The sequence below is a fragment of the Corythoichthys intestinalis genome, chromosome 6 (assembly GCF_030265065.1).
Source record: "Corythoichthys intestinalis isolate RoL2023-P3 chromosome 6, ASM3026506v1, whole genome shotgun sequence".
NCBI classification, from domain to species: domain Eukaryota; kingdom Metazoa; phylum Chordata; class Actinopteri; order Syngnathiformes; family Syngnathidae; genus Corythoichthys; species Corythoichthys intestinalis.
Genome location: NC_080400.1, coordinates 46,034,663 through 46,058,745, shown reverse-complemented (window position 1 = coordinate 46,058,745; position 24,083 = coordinate 46,034,663). Strand labels below are relative to the sequence as shown.

At 39.0% G+C, this 24,083-nt stretch overlaps 1 protein-coding gene across 2 annotated transcripts in view; it reads left to right on the top strand.

Annotated features, from left to right (window-relative positions):
- Positions 1–249: 249 nt before the first annotated feature.
- The window catches only part of LOC130917218 (gap junction delta-2 protein), a 74,143-nt gene continuing 50,309 nt past the window's right edge, over positions 250–24,083 (top strand). The window contains exons 1-2 of one of the 2 annotated variants that reach the window (XM_057838380.1): positions 250–924; positions 1,056–1,280. In XM_057838380.1, coding sequence (XP_057694363.1) covers positions 1,210–1,280 — 71 coding nt within the window. In that variant the 5' untranslated portion in view covers positions 250–924; positions 1,056–1,209. The remainder of the gene's footprint in view (positions 925–1,055; positions 1,281–24,083) is intronic. The other variant, XM_057838379.1, reaches the window with a different exon arrangement.

Sequence of the window (24,083 nt, the reverse complement as noted above, 5' to 3'; positions counted from 1 at the left end):
ATCCTTGCATAGCCTTGTTGTGGCTCTGGTGGTGTGTAAACTCCCAGCGTTGCCTTTGCAGGAAAGCATCGATGCATGACACAACGTGAGTGAAGGTGATGAGAACTGACAGAAAGCAAAAATTAATTATCAGGAGTGTGTTGTTTGAGAAGGAGGCGGTGTAGCTATATGAGATACTGTATATTTTAATGTGTGTGTGTGTGGTGGGTGCTTGGGGGATAAATACGGTGATGAAGAGTGAGGGAGAGGAGGGGGAGGAGCAGAGAGATGAATCCTTTCTGTAATCCTCTAGACACACGCTCGGTCTGGCTGCCTACTAGCTCTGAGAGCAAGAGAGCGTGAGAGGCAGGCAAAGAGAGTCAGGTGGAGAAAGCATACAGTGGAACCAAGTGAGAAGGAGAAAAAAGATGAGGTGAGGAAAAGAAAGGAGGGCTGCCTCTTGTTAGGAGAAACACAGAGAGAGAGGCAGTGAAGTGGAGGAGGAGAGGAGAAACCACCACACAACTCTCGCACGACTTCAGAGCAGAAGCAGACGCGGAGGGAGCAGGAGTGGGGGAGACTGTTGGCGGAGGGAGTAGAAGGGTGATGCTCCTCTTCAACGCTGCTTGAACCACAACCAGGAAAAAGAGAAGGGCTTACTCAAGCTTGGACCAAAGGTGAACAAAATGAAGAGGATGGGAGAGAGATGCATATCTCTTTTAATTCAGGCTCTGACGAGCGTATGGACATGACCCTGGTTTGGTGTGACAAGCTGCTCTCAATGAGTGTATGGAGGCAGAGTGTTAGTGTTTGGGAGATGGATGCACACTGGCACTAATTGGGGCTGAGACTTTAGAATCATCAGGAGACACATTGTTCTGAGTGGGTCCTTGGGCGCAAACAGGTGCACTCAAAGTAAAGTGTGAAGACCCTCGTGGACAGCAGGTAAGAATCACAGACGCACATTATTACTGTTTCTCAATCCAATAATTTAAAGTGCATTTATGGAAAAACCTGACAGTACAGTACCAAAATCAATTCAGAGATTTCTTAAATGAATTTCTCTGCTTTTTTAGGCTATCAACACTACTTTAAACTGCTCTCTTTCTTATTTACACCCTCAAGTGGACGTGAAGAAGGAAGTCGAACACCCAACACTGTTGTCTGGTTAAAAGGTTGAGGGTCAGCCTTATCATCCCTTTCCCCAGTGGATGCCTCCAAAGTGCAACCATGGGAGAATGGACCATCCTCGAGCGCCTCTTGGAGGCTGCTGTGCAGCAGCACTCTACTATGATAGGAAGGTGAGTTCATGCACAAATTGATATTGGCACATCAACAAGTCACTTTTACGCATTACTCACAACACATTTGCCTTATTACTAGTGTGTAGCGTGTTAAATTGCAAGCGTACTTGTTGCTTGTTCTAGGCAGGAATCCAGTCCTGCTTCCCGTTAAGTGATTCCTGGTCCAGAGGGGCTGTTGGCAGAGCCAGGGGGCTTTAGCTTCTTTAATCCCCCTGAGTGACACGATGGAAGATTTAGGCAAACAGGAGAGACACTATTAGCCCACGCAGAGGCTTTGGCTATCGCTACTAGCTGGGCAGTGTGAGGACATCTCGCCTTTAAAGTCCGCTGCCTTCATTCACGTTCTCCACTGTTGTCATACTCCAGTGCTTCTCTTTCTCTTTGCACGTGCGCACACAGTCGTCCCCTTTTTCCAGTCACTCGATTATGTCATTTCTAAATATAAATAAAAACGAGTCACTTGAGTAAGGTCAGGGTAGTTATGATTTATGCATTCGTCTACATGATGCGTTGTCTTGTATTCTACTTTGAATAACTCGTTCTTGTAGGCCACAGAAGGGGAAATTATTTATGAGTGCTTTAGCCCCACAGGCACATCAGCTCAGTAGTCGGTATAAAACACAATTTTACAACTAGTTGGGGAGTTAGAGTATTCCTGACTTTGGGGTTTTCTCGGGACATATTTCCTAAAAAAATGCAGGTTCAACATGCATTCCTTATTAGCGTGTATGAATTAGCACTTTAAATGAGCCCCTCCTCCCAAAAGCGTACCGACTCATTCTGTTTAGTGCAAATCTTGAATTATTAAGTGAATACATGCGGGGCATTTTATGAAGTAAATGATGTGTAGAAGATGAGTATTCTGCTGGAAGTGTAAAATGTTCTTGAGTCAATTCATGAAATAGATACATATGCTGCACTCATGTAACCCATGTTTTACATTCCTATCTGTACCATTTAATATTTCACTGAGACAAGGGAAATTAAATAGCCTTTGTCAACAGATTGACTGGTTTTATTTTGCTGTTTGGTGAAAAAATGTTTGCCTTCCTGCTACGACAGTGAAAATGCAAATTTGAAAGACTGAGCCAGAGGACTATTGAAGCAGTTGTTTAGTTGTAAATTGTCAAGCCAAATTGAAACGAAACGGCAGCATAGTTGAAAAGCAAGAGAGAGTGAGGAATGGAGTTGACTGGTTGTACTTTGTATAAAAGATGGCGAGTAGCTGATGGAGAAAGAGACAGGTGAATGCAAAGGGACAAGGAGCTCTTATTCACAGAGAAGCAGACAGACACATGGCTACTGTCTGCGGGGCGTTGGGAAACATCCAAGAGGACCGTCTCGTCACAAGATGGTGTGTGTCGTGACCTCAGCGGGGCGCCTAGGACATCTAGAAGCAAAATTCCTACCGTAATCTTATGTGATTTATGTTTGTTGCCCAGTCAGCTGCAATATTACATTAAGCAAGAGTGGAAACTTGAATATCAAATTGTAACACAATGGAAACCCAGTTGCTGTTGTATTAGGTCTATTTTTCTTGATCACGTCAATTTTTTTTTAACTATAGGGTCCTCGTTTTCTTATTATAAACATATATATTAAAAAAAACTTTATTGGGAAAAAATATTTTAAAAAATGCAGTTTGATATACAGTATATCTGGTGTTATAATATTTGTCTCTAGTCTTCTAGTTGGCAAACCTATCACTTTGCTTAATTTTCATGTGCGCCGCCATATTAGGAACGGATATGAAGTCAAGTCATTGACTGGGCTTCCCATGCACCCTTTGCCATTGAGTGATACGCCGGATCGTTGTTATTGTCATATTTTCCGTTATGAAAAGAACATTTCCGAAATATCACGCCACAACAGTAGTGTTTATCCTTGTTTTTCGGCCATTGAGACATCCATAAATTTTGCATTCCTCCATGATATAAGTAGTTTAGACTCCCGTGCAAGCCATTTCTGTGGTCAGACGGATTGGCCTCTCAACAATGATGCATCAAGACTTCGCCCCTTGCTGGCAGAGAATGAGCAAATATGGCTACGTACATGGGAATGGCGTCTCGGACAGAGAGTTACAGCGAGCTTTCCTAAATTGACTTCATTCCCATGAATGCAATATAAACACATGTGGATACAATTCTTCTTGACATACTACTTATATACAGTATATTTTTTTAGCTGAGCACTGGAGGTACTGTACGCACAACTTAGTAAGTTGGTAAGCTGTGAAGAAAAACTTAAACATGGTAGAGAAAAAATGCGATCAACTTTGGATTCTGCACCCAAAAACTTGTTGAATACAGCCGTCAGACTTAAAATGATTGTGATTTTCCCCCAAATTGTTGCTCAGTTCTTTATTTGGATGTTGGTAGAAAATGCTCTCGATTTTCCATCCAACAGTACAGAAACACTGAATGTCAATGAATCAGAAATAATTTTCAGAATAATGAAGTGTTAAGGGGGAAGAAAACAAAATATTGCTCCCTTGGACCAGACTGAGGGCCATGATGTGAGGGCAAGTCACTTAGTCATTGTATTAATAATGGAATTCCAAATCCATATAGCTTTATAAAGAAAGATTTTAATAACTATTCTAATATTATATTCTTTGTTACAACCGAATCAATTAGACACAAAGCTTTGCTGCATCTGGCTGTTCAAAACCACCTAATGTCATTCATCAGTGAAAATTTTGTACTTAATGAGTACTCCCTGAGCCCTAAAATATAATGTTGTCTATTTTGATTTTGCTCAATGCATTGGTCAGTGAAAAGGGCGGTTTGCAGAAGCACATTTTGGGTAGGTGATGTCTTGTCTCTGTTCATATGATCCATGACAACAGCTCATGTATCACGCAAGCACAATAACATGTGCTGATAGGAGAAAACGGTGAAGCCACTGTATATGTGCATGTGACTTCATCATGCTGTGTATAACATGAGCTTCAATGTATTTACTTAAGCTTAAATTGGTTTCTTGAGCGTGTGTTTGTGTAAGTGCGTGCTTGTGTGAGTGTGTGTGTGTGTGTGAGAGAGAGAGAGAGAGAGAGAGAGAGAGAGAGAGAGAGAGAGAGAGAGAGAGAGAGAGAGAGAGAGAGAGAGAGAGTGAGAGGGAGGACCATTGTGTATTCACCTGTAACCCATGATTTATGTCTGCCATTACTGGCTGTGGTCCAGGTGTAAAACGACTTCCATGGAACCATGTGACAAACTGTGGGACTCTGTTCAAGTCAGTAAACAGAGCCATTGCAGATAAGCATTCTGTGCCTAACCGCTGTCAACACATTACTCATGATGTCTCTGTAGTCTTGCTCCCACTGACCCAAGTCTCATTTGTGAGCCACTACTGCTCAGTGTAGTACTGCTAAATATTCAAACGTGTCCTCTCACTCAACGAATATTGATTTTCAGTAATGGCACAGGAAGTGGGACTTAATAGAAGATGCGACACTCAATGAAATTGTCTTTGGGCTTGTTCATTTACTTTCCAAATACTCTTGGGTCACTGCAAATGGAAAGTGAATAATTAAAGCGCTAGGAAGCTCAAGAAGTCTAGTAAGGCATAGAATAACATTAGTGCCTTAAAGATCAGGTATTACCTGTATTAACCTTCTTATTCCATGCTCTCATGCCTTGTGGGATTTTAATACGTAATAGTATCAGTGTGACAAGATATTTCTTTCGTTTTCCTTCTCCTTCAGAAGATATAATGTCATAAGATTTTAACTATGAATTCTTAACTTTTCCTACCATGTTTGTTTTTGCATCTGAAAAATACCCACATCTAAACTTATCAAAATATTTCACATCTTTCAGGATTTCCTAGCACAGTATTGAGCACAAACGTAACTACCTCTCAGGCTGACTGATGCTTTGTGGATTATTTGTACATATATTTTATATATAAAAAAAAATATATTTTTTTTATACTTTTGACATATATTAAAATATTTCTATTTTATTTTTTTATTCAAGCTACTATACATCCGTCAATAAGATCAATGCCAAAATGATCATGCATAAAAATAAAATAAAATAAATAAATAATAAAAAAAAAAAAAACGGAATATCTGACTGTCAACGTTCAGAAGTGACAAAAGGAGTTTTCTCAAAAAATGTACAGGTATCCCTCGCTACTTCAAGCTTCAAACTTTGCGTCCTCAGTCCTTTGCGGATTTTTTTTCAATTGAAAAAAGAAAAAAGAAATACAGATGAGCCGTCCAGAGCCGATCGTGTGATCTCACTCTCGCTCCCTCCCTCCCTCCCTGCTCTTTGTTCGTCAGGCACTGCACTGGAGTTGCTTATTATAGTTAAAGATATTGACAGATGTTTGGGTTTGATCTTGCCGCAGATGTTTGAAAGCCAAAGCATCAAAGCTCTGCATGCATCAATCATCATTTAACTTGTCAAACTTGCTGTGGCAACTCATTGTGTGTAATTGAGCAGCTTGAGATTATTTGAGTGGACTCACTCAATGAAGCATTTGATAAAGCCAAGTATTTTTCTACTACTTTGTTCTTGTTTAAAAAAAATAATTCGGTGGGTCAGTAACATGTTTCAAACTTATTTGTGCTCTCATGTGCTTTCAAACTAATTATTACGTTTGAAGTGCTAAAAATAATTTATTTAAAAAAAAAAAAAAAAAGGCCTATATATTATACACATACATACATATACATACATACATATACATACATACATAGACATACATAAAGTACATATTTATACAAATATATGGCGGAAAACACAGACAAGACTGAATACCGTAATTTCCCGAATATAAGGCGCACCCGTGTATAACGCGCACCACAAATTTACTTGTAACATTTAGGGAAAATTATTGTACCCATGTGTAACGCGCACCCGAATTTTAGCACCAATAAATAGAAGAATACAAGAAAACAGAGCTCGTGTACAGATACAGAAATGTCATTTTACTGACTGGTGAAACACAGCTCAAGCATAGCACATTGGTAGTTCAAAACATTATCGTAAACTGACAATATGAACGGTAATAATATGATCTGATAACTTCTTGAACTTACCAGAATCCAGGAAAAAACAAAAGAGATATGACTTTTCTTTTAAAGGCTGCTGTATAACTTGCTTGTTTCATCACGATGAAAAATGTTTCCTCCATGGATTTATACGGTAAAATGAAAGTGAGAACGCAAGTCAGAAATCTGAGAGAGGTCATCGCTGTCGACACGACAGTAACAATAGGAACTATTGTTATTTGGGTTTGAGTTTCCCGAGGGACAGATATAGTTGACGGACACAGGAAGTCTGTGTTGTTACGTTTGTTATGGTCTGAGTTGCGGAGCTGCAATAAACGTTGACTCAAATGAGTTCAAGAAACTAAATTCTGTGCTTTATGAAGAGTGAGAAAAGCAGAATTTAACACAGACGAAATCATTCGGCCGATCAGAGTGAAGTATTACCGAAACAAAATGGTGACGTCACATACCGTAATGGTCGGCAACAGATCGCCGCATACGTTTCAACACAACATGGCCGTGTCAATAATAAAAAAATAAAAAAATAATTATATAAACGTATATGAAAAAGAACATATCGACCACTCCTTGATGTCTGCGATTTCTGCATCGCGGCCCCTTGTGATATTACCATGTTTCGCCCATAAAATCCCACAAAAATCCGTCTGTGGCCATTCACAGCTTTGTCTTGACACTCAGTGATACATGCTACATGGAGTTTTCGGATCGAAACAAGGTAAGTATGCGATAATATCTTGTTAAAGTCGTGGCGTCTTATCACACATGCATATTGGAAAATTTTGAAAGTTGGCCAGATTGGAGGTTTCAGAGTAGAACTTCAAGTCAGCTGAGTGTTTACCGCCATATATATATATATATATATATATATATATATATATTTATATTATATATATATATATATATATATATATCAGAGGTTGCGCTAGACATTTCCGTTGTCTGTCATTTTGACTGACAGGGTCATAAAAATCCGGTCATAGTCTATTTTTACCTGTCACTTAAATTTTTAAAATGATAATGATGACATATTCAATAGTATTTAGTATTCATTCATTTTTAATTAATATTGTAACGCTTGCTTGGCGGCGAAAAATTAGACACGGAAGTCGTGGTATTTTTCTCCCTTTTTACTCTGCTTACCGCCAACAACTCCGCCCCCAAAGAAAAAGAGGCAACGATATAGACCCCAATCACCAGCGTCACACAATGATCTTAATTGTGGTTGTCAGCCCAAAATCTTCTAAATATATATTAAATGCATCTTACCAGATATAAAAAGACTACTACATAGGGTTCTTTGGTGATCGTTTGGTGCCCAGATTTCTTGTCGAATTACAGCAGTCCATCTCGTTCTCATCTTCGGGTCTCTCAGAATACGGTAGAACTTCAAGTCTCTCCGTCTATCTTCTCTGTTACAGCAACCAACCGCCACACACGCCTTCACCATTTTGATTATTAATATTAACGAGCAGAAAAACACGCCGTAATAGGAGGCATGTACGTAGCGGTAATGTGTAAACATGACGAGCTGACACACAATATGGCGGCTCCGGTCAGGGGGGCGGAGTTGTGACGTCATGTGATTGGGGTCTATACACAGGCGGCAATCTTGTCCATCAATTGGATGACGCGCTGGCACACCGGGTGCACCAATAAGAACCTCGCGTTGATGTGTCAATCACGGTGCCGCCGCCAGACCCCGGTGACGCTACAATATTCTGACAGAATAGCCAACGACGTCATGCATTAAGAGAGACAATAGCTAATTAATATGCTAACTCGCCACCCTGTGGTCTGGGGTGTGAATTGCAACCTGTCAAAATGACGGACGGACTTCAGTTTTTTCCGTCACCGTTTTAAAAAACCGGTCAACGATGGAAAATATCCGGTTAACGCGACCCCTGATATATATATATATATATATATATATATATATATATATATATATATATATATATATATAGTATATACACATACACATATACAAGTATATATTTTTTTTAATTATACACTGGGGAAAAAAAGTGAGAAAAATGTCTTATATGTTTCTCTTTCCAATACTAATTCTGAAATAAATACAACGAACACACACACAAAAACATTTTTTTGGGGAGAGGGGGGTGCTCTACTTCGTGGTTTTTCACGTATCACGGCGGGTTCTGGTCCCCATTTTCCGCGTAAAACAGGGGATCACTGTAGTGGCATTGTTGTTATGCAAACTTGTTTCGGTGTTTGTAAATTCACCATCATATTCCAGTAAGGGCCCATGTAGTCATCATGAAGTCACTTACTAAGTTACTGTTCATAAATTGGGGCAAAGATAGATCTAAATGTTGAAGTAAAAGTACATTTTTTTTCCGGGACAACATAGATGTCCAGAGTGATATCTCGGAGCCCAAATCAACATTTGATAAGGTTCAGTCTGAAACAAGAGTTAGAGGACATGAAAGCGAGATGCTGATAACAGAGATCTATTTTTGTCTTTTTTGGTCCACTTTTGTTCAGGTGATCAAGAGTGTGTCTGTTCTTTCTTACATAAGTTGTTGTTTTAATCATGACATCGACTGACCCGCTCTGCATTTCTACATGGCTGAATCAAATGGGCTTTGTCGCTCAGGTATAATCGTCCATCTAGGAAAAGCACGTGTGCGCTTCTGTTTGTGTGTGTGCTTATGCCACATGTCCTCTTTTAGCAGTACTGTGCCACACCGACCTAAAACCAATATTAATCAGCGAGCAGTGTTTACATGCGCCTCTGTGTGTGTGTGTTGACGGGCGCAGCTGTCGTCACACGACCTTTAGATCATTACATGCTTTTGTTTTGCAAATCCATCCGAAGCACTCACAACCTCTATGCAGGTGATGGATGATTATGTTTGTATGGCAGGAAGGTGATCTGGAAAATGTGTGGAGAGAAATGGTGAAAAGGAAAGGAAAGGCACGACAGTAGACATGAGCTGTGCTATTGCTTTGCTTTTGTCCAATTCCCTTGAGTAATTGCTATAAAGAAGACACACTGAAAGCAGACCAAGTGAGACCTCTCTTTCCTCTCATCCCTGGCTGTTTCTGCTTTCACACGTCCTCCATCCATATGTAATAACCCCTGGGGAGCCATGGGCTGTAATGTCACTGCCTTTACTGTGTGGCGGTAAGAAGCTGGTTATTAAAATGACCTAACATGCTCCACAGGGGGATTATGAATCATTGGTGGAAGTGCAGTTGTACTTTATCTACCAGTATGTATGTATTTGCCCTACTGCAAATAACTTGCATCATCCATCTATCTATAAGTGTGTGTCAAAATAATATTTAAAAAATAAAATTGTGTTACAGTATTGTCAGGACAAGAAATCACACATCATATTTGGGCTGGGCATGCAATTTATACCCAGGTATGGCTTATATATGGCGGAAAACACAGACAGCAGTTTCTGCTCTTGCACCCCTCTTTAAAAGAAACTGCTGTATTTTAAGCCGAAACAATTGTTGGGTTTGATAGATCAATATGTCTATATGCTGCCATAGCAGATTCATGGTGCATTAAGCCCCCAAACTATTTTTAATTTGTCTGTTTTACCCTGGAAACCCCCTTTACAGACGTCGCACAACCGCTTTTGTTTCAACCCAGCCATAAAACGAAGGTAATAAGTTATATTATTCAAAATGTCTAAATTTTTTTAGCTTAGAATCATTAAGTGATGTCTAATATTTTGTAAAAAAAAAAAAAAAAAAACTAAAAAAAATTTCACTCGCATATTTTAACTTTTAAACAAATGATGTCACAATGAAAAAATTGGCGTCTGTAAAAGACATAGATACTGTATCTACCTCATATCTATTGCTTAACTGTATTTTTTTTCCGTTGATGTCGCATTTTCCTCAACATTTTAGATGATAAATAACCGATCCAAACAAAGAAAAATTGAAAAAAAAAAAGAAAAAAAAAAAAAAAAAAAGACTTCCATTGTTATATTACCATGTTTCACCCATGAAATCACCCCCAAAATCCGGCAGTGGCCGTTCACATCTGGGTCTTGACACTCGATGATACATGCTATATTGAGTTTTTGGATCGAAACGAGATAATAATGCGATAATATCTCGTTAAAATCATGGCGTCTTTAATTCTGCTCTCGTATGCTCTCACTTCCAGTTAGGGTTTTGTTGTTTAAAAATTTTTAAATTTTTTTTTAAATGCCTTCCTGTTCAAAAATTTTCTTCCCCCAGAAAATTGACATTTTAAGCTTTCCAGATCACACGTGCATATCGGACATTTTGAAATTTGGACAAATTAGGGGTCTCAAAGCGGAACTTCAAGTCACCTGAGTGTTTTCAGTCATATATTTTTTCACACTTGTTGCGTTACTGTTACCACTGGTAATTTGCTAAATGAAATTTCCCAATGAAAAACTAGTTATGGAAATGCCTGAATTTCTTTAAAAAAAAAAAAAAAAAAACCACAGCAAAAACGATTTTACGTTTTTCCAGACATTTTGATATTAAAATATTTCACAAGATTGCGATGGAAAAACGTTTTAAATTTTACTTATTTATACACCATAGAACATGACGTACCCAGTCATATCATCACGTCTAGAGCTGTCCGATAATGACTTTTTAACCGATAACCGATATCCCGATATTGTACAACTCTAAAAATCCGATACCAATATCAAACCAATACCGATATATGCGGTCCTGGACTTAACATATTATGGTGAATTGAATTGTGATGCCCCACTGGATGCTTGAATAATGATAATGCTCACAAAAAAAATCCCAAGCATCCGAGTTTTGAGACATCTAATGGTCAACCAGCATAACTGCTGTGATAAGCTGTGACCAGCCCTTGTACAAAGGCAAAAAACGTCTACATTCACTTTGAAGGCATTATGCATATTGGCTCAAAACCAATCATGAAAAACCATGTCGATATGATCCGATATCATCTTAAAATGCTTTTATCTGGCAATATTATCAGCTACCCGATAATATCAGACAACTCTAATCAGTTCATCATCACAGGTTTTGCGCATGCATCTTCCTTTGGTAAAAATTTCGCATTATGACACATGATGTGCTTTACGAGGCTTTTCTGAAAAACACATTCAATGGAACATGCCATTCAATTGAATCGCAATTATATTGCCTGGTATACCAGACTCACCGCTGTTCCAGCGATTGAGTCTGGTGACCGTCCGGCGGATCAAATTCCGAGGGCGGAGCAAGCCACAGCAAACAGACAGCGGAGTGGACCAATCCACGATGGGCAGACGTGACGTTGTTAAAGCGTCAAGTAATTAGCGTGAGGGGAGAATGGAGACGTTTATTCAACATGGCTAGCGCAAGCCATGTTGACTGTTGTCAATGACTTGTGTCGATGTGTTTTGGGTAAATTAAAACTGGTTTTACCGCGGATTGGAACATATTCTCGGCTTTCCCGTTCGCCATCTGTGGTGTTGTAGAGATGACTTTCGGCGCGCAAGAGTGACGTTACTCATTAAGAACACGTCACGCAAATAAACGAATCTGTTTGGACGGTTGATTTTGTGCTTGTTCGAGAGGCTGTTAATGGGCTGGGTCCCAGACTATTTCTCACAGTGTTTGAAAAATACAGGAAGAATAGTCTGGCGGTGCCAGGCAAGCAATTATACTTTGCCGAAAATTTGAAAATATTGCTTTTATTTTGCGAAAAACCACAATGAAAACGCAGCTACTGACAGCCATGAGAATGGCGTTCTAGGTGTTTTGTCGACTCCAAAGTTGGCAGAGTTGTTCAAAAGTGATAATGAAGATGAAAACTTTAATGTATTAGGTAGGTATTTGGAGTGAGATCAAAAGGTTGATAAACAAGTTATGGTGTTTTGCTATAGTTATCTGAATAATTGCTCATATTTTACATTAAGTTTTTTTTCTTGGTCTCTGATGAAAAATAAAACATTTTTTTCTTTCTTCATTTTGTTTTTTGTGTATGTTTGTAATTTATTGTAGTTGTGGTGGAAGAAATGCTGTAAATGGACTGTGCTTTTTAAAAATATTTTTCTGCCAGCCTTTTATAACATAACGGAGTACAAAAGGCTACTTACGTACGGAAGTGTGAAAAATACAGAGCTGAGGTTGGAGTAGAAAGGACCCCTTTTGTCTTCTCTGTCTTTTTCGCCCTCTCTAATATCCTCAGTTCACATACAGTATGCTAAAGTCAGGGTTCTCTTGGTGCTGACATAAATGGTGGATTATTCAATGCAAACGCCTACTGTGCCGCTGTTTGAAAAGCATTATGTGGGGTTGTAGTTTTCATAGAAGGGATAAAAACACCCAAACAGATTAACTTTGATATCGTGTTTGTATGTGAGTGGAAGAGATGAATGAATAGAGACAAAAGCGAGCGGTCAAAGTTTACCTTCCAAGAGAAGCTTTCTCCTAGAGGGTTACTTAGCAAGGCTTATAGGTTTAGAATTAGGACCTTACTGGTCATTGTTTGAGTAGTACTCAGACATTATTTGAACCTGGAACATATCAATACAGAGGCATAAATTACAAAAGGAATACGGATGAGTTGGTATTTTAAAAGGATGTAGCACTATTTCATTACATTACATACCATTTTGTTAAATCATAAGCAATGTTGTTGAAGCAGCTTTTAGTGGTTTAAATGGAATTGCTTTACTTAGAATTGTTACTAGTATTTTGCCTTTCTCATGCCGCTGAATGAGGTGAAAAGGTACAATTTTATTTAAATAGTGTCCAGTGAACCCATCCATGTCATTGCTGCTTTCTTGATTATCGTGTGGAGTGATATGTGGTGATGGATGGTTGATGACTTCAATGACTTGACAATTTATATAGTTTTTAAAACCCAATAGAGATTTGCAGGGTTCAACTACTAGGATGTATGGTCATATTCATGTTTGCACGGTCTATACACAAGTGGTATATATTGATAAACACACGATGCCATAATCCAATATTTTTTCTGGTATATTCCCTTGTAACTACTGTCAATGGTAAATATGTCAAAGTGTAAATAAAATGACAGATAAGAGATTACAACTTTTATATGCAGCAATGGTCAAAATGCAATTGCCGTTTAAACTGTAGCTAATTAAGACTGTAGACGATGAAATCTTTGAGTGGAACAGTTGAATGACAAGAGCTCATATTGTGATAGGTTTACAGTTATGCACTATACACCTTTAATATTTCAATGTTGTACCATACAACACACATCATCTGCATTATCTGTATTAAATGTAAGTAGTGGCAAAAATCATGCACGCCAGTCTTTTCTGCAAGTACAACTATATTTACTATATTACAATATTTATTTTTTTAAATTGCTGGACAGAACAACATATTGACAGCCGTTTCGAGATTTTGTATAGCACATGTACCTATATAAATGACGTGAAACAATGCAGAATTCAAAACCATTAATATGATGTAATGGAGTTCCACAGCATTGCAAACAACAACCACAATACTGTAATGTTAACACTGAACATGACCACTTTTTAGTGTACATACAAGAGTTGGGGATCTTTGACATGAGGCTGATTTGAGATCTATCTTCATACATGGATTATGATTTAATACAATAATGATACTGCTAAAGCCATAATGGTTTAGTTTGAACGTGGTGCGTTCTGATACGATATAGGACAGGGGGTCAGCAACCTATGACACGTGTGTCAGCACTGGCACACAAAGGGTTAACCAGTGACACGTGACGCATGGCAAAATTAAAAAAGAAAAACAAAAGTGCGTTTTTACCTGAAATAAAGGCATTTTAAGCTGTGCGCTCTGTTATTTAGGGGCTTTACGGGAGCGCCCCTTCCCACCCCCTCTGCCCATGGCGTTATATGCGAGCAATAATGGATTTTGAGCCAGCTCTCCAGCTCTTCCTCAATTTCTCGACTCCTGCGCTTGTCGGATTTTGTTCTCTGCGCGCTCAATGGCGTACCGCAAGCAAGACGTCACTTCCGCTCATTAATATTCATGACATTAGCTACTGTTGCTAAGGAGGGACACGCACCGTTTGTCCCCAATAGGAAATGAATGGAAATCGTGTACGAAGGAGATGTTTACAGAGCTAAACCTACCAATTCTCTCCAAAAATGATGTCCCCGGTGCCAAATTCACTGGCAAAGATGTGGAAGATCATAAAAATGTTCAGTTAAAGAGATGGCTTTAGTGTCGAAGGCTGGAAAAGACGAAAAAAACGAGCCGACCTAAGCATAGTCTTAGCTTTTTTATCGACGCGACTGACAATGACATTCTCCTGTTTCAACAAGCTATCCTTTACCATCAGCCCTGTCTTTCTTATAAATCCTATGGTTGTTCTACATCTCTGACCGTTCATGGGGGTAATTTAGTTAGCTTTGTGTAGCGATCGCAAATGATACTCAGTGGCAACCAACGAACACTTTTAATTTTTTCATTGATAACAAATCTTAATTCTATAATTTATTTACACTTCCCTCTTACTAAAGTTTCTTTTTTTTTTTCTTTTTTTTTTTATAACAAACGGTAACAGTGGCAGTCAGATACCATTGTAATTCATTTCAGGTCATTCATTGTCAGACAGAAGCAGTACAGCACAGCGTTACGCTAAAAATAAGTTAAAAATATAAAAATGGCTTACCTTTTTGTCCTCTGAAAGACTGCCAACTCAACAAAATGTTTACTGCATATGAAATGTGAATGGATCAACCGAGCTGGTGTTAAAGTCCGCGCAAGTTTATTCGGTCTTCACATTTTTTCCTCCCTAGTTTTTGGTTTCCGGAAACGTGTGAAGAAAACATCCTTCATATGTCGTAATGTCTAGAGTCGTTTCTACAAGTTCCAAAATAGCAATGTGTGATCGGCATGTTCGTTTTTAAAAGATTACCGGAGAAAAGTAGCACAAATTACATTGTTTCTATGCGAGGGCGGGTATATAAAGTCCCACTTCGGCTTTACTTCCGCTTTACTATGCGACGTCACGGTCTAAGAATAGCATGCGTGCGGTACGCCATTCAGCCCACGCTACTAACGTGTCACGAAGCCAACCAATCAGAGGGCTAGCGGAAGTACATTGTGTTATCATTCTGCACTTTTTGGTAATTGCGGTACTTTCAACTCCGCACCGTTGTGTGGAGCGGACCGGCGATTAACGTGGCTCGTTGTCGTTGATTCGTCCGGTGCTTACTTCGGAGAGGCGGCGATGTGTATAAAAACACAGTGACGCGTTGGGTGGCATTTTGCTGGAGACTTTTATTAAAACAAACAAAACAAAAACCAGTATGGGACACAGCCGCTTTTCAAAGCACTCTCCGCGCTACTCTCTCTTAACACCCTGCTTCGCTGCCTCTCTTTTCTCGCCCAGACGCCCACTTCTTCTTCTACGCTTAACTAGTAAGCCAGTCATATTGTAGGGGACAGCGGCCCCTTGGGGATGCCGGTAACAACTGGTTGGCTGGTTACTTCCGCTAGCTCTGTTTGTGCATTATGCCTCGAGAGCGTTGTGAGTCGCACAACAAGTGTCAAACGCCACTATGAGACAAAACATGAAAATTCATGGAAAACAGGGCCAGAGATCACATTAAGGTAAGCGTCTTTTATATTTGTAATATAAAATCTCTAATTGTGCATAGAATTCACTGTTTAAGTTGCTAGTGAACAAGACAAAATGTAAGAGTCGCCTGTTCTGACTGAAGGTTAAAACAGCCAGCTCTACTGTGAGAGACGTGCACTGAGAATCACACCTTTTCCCCTTTTCTTGCTGAGGTGTGTGTGTGTGATATGTTTACATAAGATGATGCTGCCGTACAGCTGTTATTACTGTTGAACTTATTTTCAAGTTTACATATTTTGTCCAATATGCATTTATTTTTTTAGTTAATTAATAAAGAAGAATGGTACTTATAGGATTTCCATGTATGTCCATGTTGTTTTCTTGGGAGTAAAATTACAGCTCTGTCGGATATAAAAATTCAGATGTGCGTCATTAATCTTGGTGTGGCACACTGACTGACCAAAATATTTGAAAGTGGCACTCCACACCAAAAAGGTTGCTGACCCCTGATGTAGGAAAACAAAGTGACACAGTTTGATATAACATGGCAAAAAAGCGTGAAGATTTTTTTATCCATCAAGAAATCAAAACATAAAGAAGCAAATCATCATAAAAGGAAAATTAAACACTAAAGTACAGTGGAACCACAACATACGATTGCATTGACGTACGATCCTTTTGACATTGACGTAAAATTTGATTCATCATTTGTCTCGACATAAGACGACATGCTTAAAATACGACGATTTATGACAGCATCGCAATTTCATTGTTTTCATGGCGGATTTTTTTGTTAGAGAAATTAACATGTGTCCCAAGTAGCTTAGTGCAGTTGGTGAAAAAAGTAAAAAGGTCACGCTTACCATTGAAATTAAGAAGGAAATGATAGAAAAATATGGGCGTGGTGTGCACGTCAGTGAACCGGAATATGTCTACGAACTCGAGGACGACTCTCATAATTGTTATTATTATTGTAACATCGGCATTGAAATCGCCTGCTTCATCAGGTTTTTAATAAGTTATTTCAGAACTTGTGCAACACAACACGGCTACCGTCGGATGTAGCCGACGTCAACAACAACATGAAAAGAGAAAGTAAAAACTCTTCCGCACCTCTCTCACACTGTAATTATTTTCATGGTGCATTCAGGAACAGCATGTAAAACACAACTGCCACATTAGAACCCAATTCGTTACATAATTATTATTATATTATTCCGATTTGTATTTATAATTTATTTGTTTTGCTATGTGCAATTACTTTTTGTAATTGTCCTAGCAGTATGATTAAGGATTTAACATAGGTTTTGGTCTGTGGAATGAATTAATTGAATTACGATGTATTCTTATGGGAAAATCCCACTCGACATACGACCATTTTGACTTACAACAAGGTACCACTGTATTTCCTAACAAGTAAAAGCCAATTTATTGTTTCATTGTGGCCCTGTACAAAATAAATAAGAATTTCTCTGCATTAAAAAAGAGACAAAAGACTCCATGGCATTCATCAAATGGTATCTGAAAATTTAAGAAATAAAATACACTCATACAGTATTTAGTCAGTAACAAAAGTGCAAAATTTCATCTTATAATTTAATGTTTTGGCGGTTGGGGGAAAAATGGGTCACAAATGTGCAATTTTTTGGTCTGAATATTGCATAGTTTTTGAACCCAGCGTAAAAGCTCTACTTTTCTACTGGATTATGCAAAATTTCTAGGTAAACAACTTGGTGATGTATTTTTGGGATGTCAAGTAATATCTGGAATATACGACTGCAGAGTTTTTGTAGCAAGTCAAGCATGCCACCGCAACAATCTCATAAACATGCGTGCCAGCTTCAAAATAAAAGTTTAATGACTCATGCATAAAATGATGCAGTACATGGTACAGCTTTCATTTTTGAAGTTAGTCCACGTCTGTGGTTGTGCATATCCTTGCTATTTGCTAGTACAACGGAGCACTCACAATCTTTTGAAAATGAAAACACCACAATCTACTACTACGGAGCGCACTCAATGATGTAAAAAAAAAAAAAAAAAAAAGGAAAAAAATGTTATGTCTTGCAAAACCGATTCCTGCACTGCTCGAAAATCGATGAATCACTATATATTACTGATGGATTTTGTATCTATTGAGGCTGTTGCTATAAATATACTTACGTATATCTACTCTCTTCAGGAACAACTATTTGGTTGAATTGTTGTTTTTGTTTTTGTTTTTGTCGCAACTCAAATATATACCTGAAGGTGCATTCCCATGAATTTGAATACAGTATCAATTGCTATTTATTTCGGTAGCGTCATGTTGATAGATGTGAAGATAGGTATGTAAAGCTTAATTCATCATTGTAATTTGTTTGGTATGCCAATTACCATATATTAAGGGTGTAGGTTTGGTCTTAATATTGGTAGGGGCGGTATAACAACATAACCTGCATGTACACTTTTTGCTGGGGACGAGACATTAATAAGACCAAACAGATTGGGTGAATGGGGGTCAAGGCTACATTTGTCACGAATATGAACCTAATTGATAGGCTAAATAATCAATGCAAAATGAATCTGTATTGACTTATCCTAACTTTTATGCGTATTGGTCAGGTGATACACATTCAAACCTTTGTTTCCAAAAACTACTAAAGAAACATTTTGAAAACTTAATAGAATAAATGCCAGAATAAATGTCTAGATTTTATTAACAAATTTAAATTGCAATATTTGAACATAAATTGTATTATCATACTTACATACTGTACATACTTTTTACACGGACTGTGAATATGAATGTCTGAATGGGCTGCAAATAAAAATATTTTAAAATAAATAATGTAAAAAAAATAAATACATACATTTTAAATAAATGCAAATCAGCCAATCAAACATGCATTTGAGGGGAAAAAATGGACCGGCACATTTAGCAAGTGAGAAGAGGTAAATGTAAGTCTTAACGTAATGAAAATAATTCATTTAATAAAGGTAAGGTCACATGTATTCTTACAGCATTTGGGAAGAAAAAAAAATACACAAAATTAGCTATATAATGGAACTCATTATTAGATGCAAATAAGATTGCTTAAAAATAGGTGGGGACAATTTGAGCATCCTGAAAAGTTGGTAGTGTTATGTCTCTACCGTCCCTGTGCAAACCTACGCCCTTGCCATTTATAAATGCTCCTCTGCAAATCTTGGCCACTGATTCACATTCCCTACGCCAGTGTTTTTCAACCTTTTCTGAGTCACGGCACGTTTTTACATTGGAAAAAATCTCACGGCACACCAAAAACCATAAATGTTTTAAATTATATATTAATTTCTCAATATTTATACTTACTCAGTGTGAAACTTGAGCCTGTTCAGATGAACAAAAAGCCGATGTCCTGGCAGGAATCTTCTTCAACAGCACTCGGGCTCTCTCTGTTTTTATTTTTATTTTTTATAGCAGTTAGGCTTGAAAAGCTCAGAGTTATCAGACAGGGTGACGTTAGCAATGTCTTTAAACGCATCTGGGCCAAGCATCTCACTGACAATGATTTTGCAGGCAGCTAGTTTTAATGTCTCTGCCATAGTTTGGGAATTTTGGGATTTAGCAACAAGTTCAGCAACAAGGTAACTGGCCTTGAGGGCTTTCTCATTTACCTTTCTAGTTTTTATCAAAAAAGTTGCCTGATTCGCTGTGTTTTCACAAAGGCGGACAAAATCGTCCATCAACTTGTTTTGAAGCGACGGAAGTTTCGTTTGGAGATGACGTTTAAACTTGCTTGGCACCATGGCGCTGTTGGATAGCTGCTTGTGTCGCGTTCGAGAACTGCTCGGATTTCTAGCCATCAGCCACCTTGCTGTCCTCGACAATGTATTGGAATAAAACACAGGGGGAGGATTGGCGGTCATCATACAGTATATGGATAAAGTGGCTGATGGCTAGAAATACGAGCAGTTCTTGAACGCGACACGAGCAATACCTCGCTCATCTGCACACGACCGCAACCTTCTACCTATTCCTTCCTTCCTACTGCAAGTCCGCCCGATGACGTTAAAAAAAAACAAACAAACAAAAAACCAAAAAAAATGCGATATTGAATAATTTCTCGCGGCACACCTGACGGTCTCTTACAGCACACTGGTTAAAAAACACTGCCCTACGCTGCCTCGTTATAGAATACATCAGTGGCGGATGCTGGTCATTCATGGAAGGGAAGCTCAAAGTGTGTCCGCCTGTGACTGCTTTGTGACAATGGAGGGGCTCAGCAGCACCCGCTGCTTGGTAGGGACAGAAACTAGAGTGAAAGAATTCAGTCTCAAAAAACAGGCAGCTACAAAAGAAAAAAACCCACTAGAAATAGAAGCTTGCTTTTTTTTTTTTTTTGCAAGTCGTTTTTACCAAAGACAGTGTCGCTAGGATGATTACGAAAGACAACTCAGGACGACGGAATGAAATTTAAGAAACGCCACCCTCGTATGTTTACACAAGATTGCTGATTTGCTCATTTTGAGGGATTCAGCCTCAGAGAGATCATCCAATCATCATGCAGTGAAGCTGAGCGTCCGGGCCGGTCGAGCCCCGGCCATTGACCCTCAGAAACGCTGAGCGTCCAATGTGCGGGACAAGTTCAGCTTTTATTCAATGACTCGTCTTGTTTGGCTCACTTAGAACAACGCACTCTCAAATCAGTAGACGCTCAGCGTCCACACTGTTTAAAGCACTGTGAAGCTGCGTCGTAACCAGTGATAAGAAGCTGATTCTGAACAAATATTGAGCTCATTGTAGCGTATATTTAATCAATGACATGTACACACAACAGTATCGACAATGCAAACTCAACAATTCAACATTCAAATCAATTTAAATCACATGAAGAGCCACAAATAGATAAAATGATACGTAAAAATCATTTTAAATCACCAAGAAAGTTAAAAACAAGGACAACTGAAACAAGAAATACGAATAAAAACTAAGAATTGAATAGAAAACACACAAAAAAACCCAATTGAAACAGGAAATAAAATAATACATAAAAATCTGATTAAATCATCAGGAGAGTTTAAAACAATTCAAATAGGAGCTATATATTAAAACCCCAAAATGTATTAAAAGCATATAACTTGAAATTTGAAATATATAGGCAGTTATCAATATGCTGTGGTAAACAATAGCGTTTTTAGGCCTGATTTCGAGGAACTAACAGTTTGAGCACACTTCAGACCTACAGGTAACTTATTCCAGAGGTGAGGAGCATAGTAACTAGATGTTGTCTCATCCTGTCCATGGCACCAGGGTTGATGCAGTACAGTAACTGGCTGCTTGAAGCCTACAAAGGTTGATGACCTATACCTACTTAGTGGGATTGCTCCACCAAGCATCCGGAGGACAGTTGCATCCCAGAAGGAAAACCTGACACAAGAGACTGACACCTACCACCAACTCTACAATCATGAGCCAACAGTAAAAAGGCTAAAGTCGAGGCACAGCTTCCTGCACTCTGTAAAGGCTCTGGACAGAAATCCGGACAAGCAGCGTGTCACTCTGTGGACAGAACATCGTACCCAAGCCCCACACACAGTGTCTTCTACCAGGCCATGCGAATCTCTTCCATCTGATGCTAGTGAAGCATGGCCATTCTGGTCTTGCCGTAACCAATTGAGAACTGCTGTCGGCCGATGCAAAACAAACCTGACAAAGTGGAGGTTTAATGAGAATGGCGACAGCTTATGTCTGTATGGAGAGGACCAGACCATGCAACATCTCCTTGTCTGCCCACTCCTCCCGACATTTTGCACCCAAGAGGACCTAGCTGACCTAACCCCGAGTGTCAGACAATGCATCCAACAATGGACTGGAATCATCTGATGATACGTAGTGACTCGAGAAGAAGAAGAAAAAGCTTCACCCTGCTTGGTTCCGATTCAGACGACCATAAGGGTCTAGATGCGACATAGGGGTCATACAAATCAAGCATGTATTTTGGTCCAAGGCCATTAAGTGTTTTGTAGACAAGCAGTAGTAGTTGATGAAGAAAAAAGTTGATTTTCTCTTTTAACAGGTTCTTTTATTCTCTTAACGAAAAGGAAATGAAGATACACAATTGAGGAACAAAAAGAAAGCAATAATCACGTTCATTAAGAAAAGCTGGCTGGCCAGGACAAATGTCCCCGAGAGCACCATGCAGGTGCCACCAAGTAGATCTGCCCCGACCTTCAAAAAACAGGCAACTCGTGAACAGGGCTGGGAGCAGTATCTCACTCCCCATATCTATCAACAACCTTGAACAAAAGGCGACTACCTGTAAGGAAAATAGTTCTCATACAAAATACACAACACCAATGCTATGGGATCATAAATGATTATGCGTGTCGATGTGAAATGAAAAGATATATACAGTGAGGAGCAGAAGTATTTGCACCCCTTGTGATTTTGTAAGTTTACCCATTTAGAAAATAGGTATAGGTCTGAAATTTCAATCATAGATGCATTTCCACTCAGAGAGACAGAATCTTAAAAAAATCCAGAAATCACATTGTATGATTTTTAAAAATTACTTATTTGTAATTTATTGGGGTTCGTAAGTATTGTTACCCCTGAGAATCAGCAATAATTATGATAGTCAAAGAGTTGTCAGTCTACCTTAAAAAAGTCCACCTTCACCCCATGAGTAACCGAACACCCACCACCCGTTTGAGCTCTTAATTGTCACCTGTGCACCCCACAGTCAGTTATAATCCAACTGCTACCATGGGCAAGACCCGAGAGCTTTCGAAAACATCAAAGAAAAAAATTGTTGAGCTCCACAAAGCTGGAAAAGGCTATGGAACAAGTGGAAAGCAGCTTGGTGAGAACAAATTAACAGATGCAGAAATTGTTAGAAAATGGAAAAGGCTAAACATGACAGATAATCTACCTCAGACTGGGGCTCCATGTAAACTCTCGCCTCGAGGGGCATCACTCGCGATGAGAAAAGTGAGGGTTTAGCCTTGAACTACACGGTAGGAGCTGGTCAATGACCTGAAGAGAGCTGGATGCACAGTTTCAAAGGCTACTGTCAGTAGAGCACTACGGTGCAATGGTTTAAAATTATGCATTGGTTGAAGGTTCCCCTGTTGAAGCCAGTAATGTGAAGGCCTGTCCAAGGTCGTGGGAGAAAGTCATGTGGTCAGATGAGACCAAAGTAAAACTTTTTGGTGCAAACTTTATTCGCCGTGTGTGGAGGGGAAAATAAGGAAGAGTACAATCCCAAGAACACCATCCCCACTGTGAAGTATGGGGTTGCAAACCTCGTGTTTTGGGGCTGCTTTTCGGCAAATGGGACAGGACGACTGTACTGTATAAACCAGAGGGTAATTGGTGAAATGTATCGTCAGATTTTGAGCCACAATCTCCTTCCCTCAGTCAGGGACTTGAAGATGAGTCGTGGCTGGATCTTCCAACATGTCAATGATTCCAAGCACAGAGCCAAGATGACCAAGGAGTGGCTGCGTAAAAAGGATATCAATGTTCTAGAGTGGCCTAGCCAGTTTCCAGACCTCAATCCAATAGAAAATCTATGAATGGAAACTTCTGAAACTTTGTGTTTCTCAACGACAGCCCCGAAACCTGACAGATCTAGAGAGGATTTGTGTGGAAGAATGGGTCAAAATCCTTGTTTCCATATGTGGAAACCTGGTGAAGAACTATAGAAAGTGTCTGACCTCTGTAATTGCAAACAAAAACTTCTGCACTGAATATCACTGATTTTCTCAGGGGTACAAATACTTATAAATACCAGTAAATTACCTATAAATAATCGAAAAATCATACAATGTGAGTTCCTGATTTTTGTTTTTTAGATAATGTCTCTATAAGTGGAAATGCATCTACCGTATGATTTAAATTTCAGGTCTCTACCAATTTTCTTAGTGTTTGAACTTGCAAAATCACAAGGGGTGCAAATACTTCTGCTCCTCACTTAAATAGACAAAGCACATTGCTATGGGATATTCAATGATTATGTGTGATGATGTGAAATGGACAGATACTGTATACTAGTACATTTATGTGAATAAAGGAAGTACAGTGCATATCTACATAATATACATTTGATTTTTTGACATTTTAGGGGAGTTCTTAGAACAATTGCTACTGGAATACATTCTTTACATTAAGTTAGGTCTCTCTCTATTTCTTAGCTTGCTTAACCTACGTCTGCCCAAGTCCTGTCATTTGCTGCATCTTAACTGGGGAAGCTTGGAA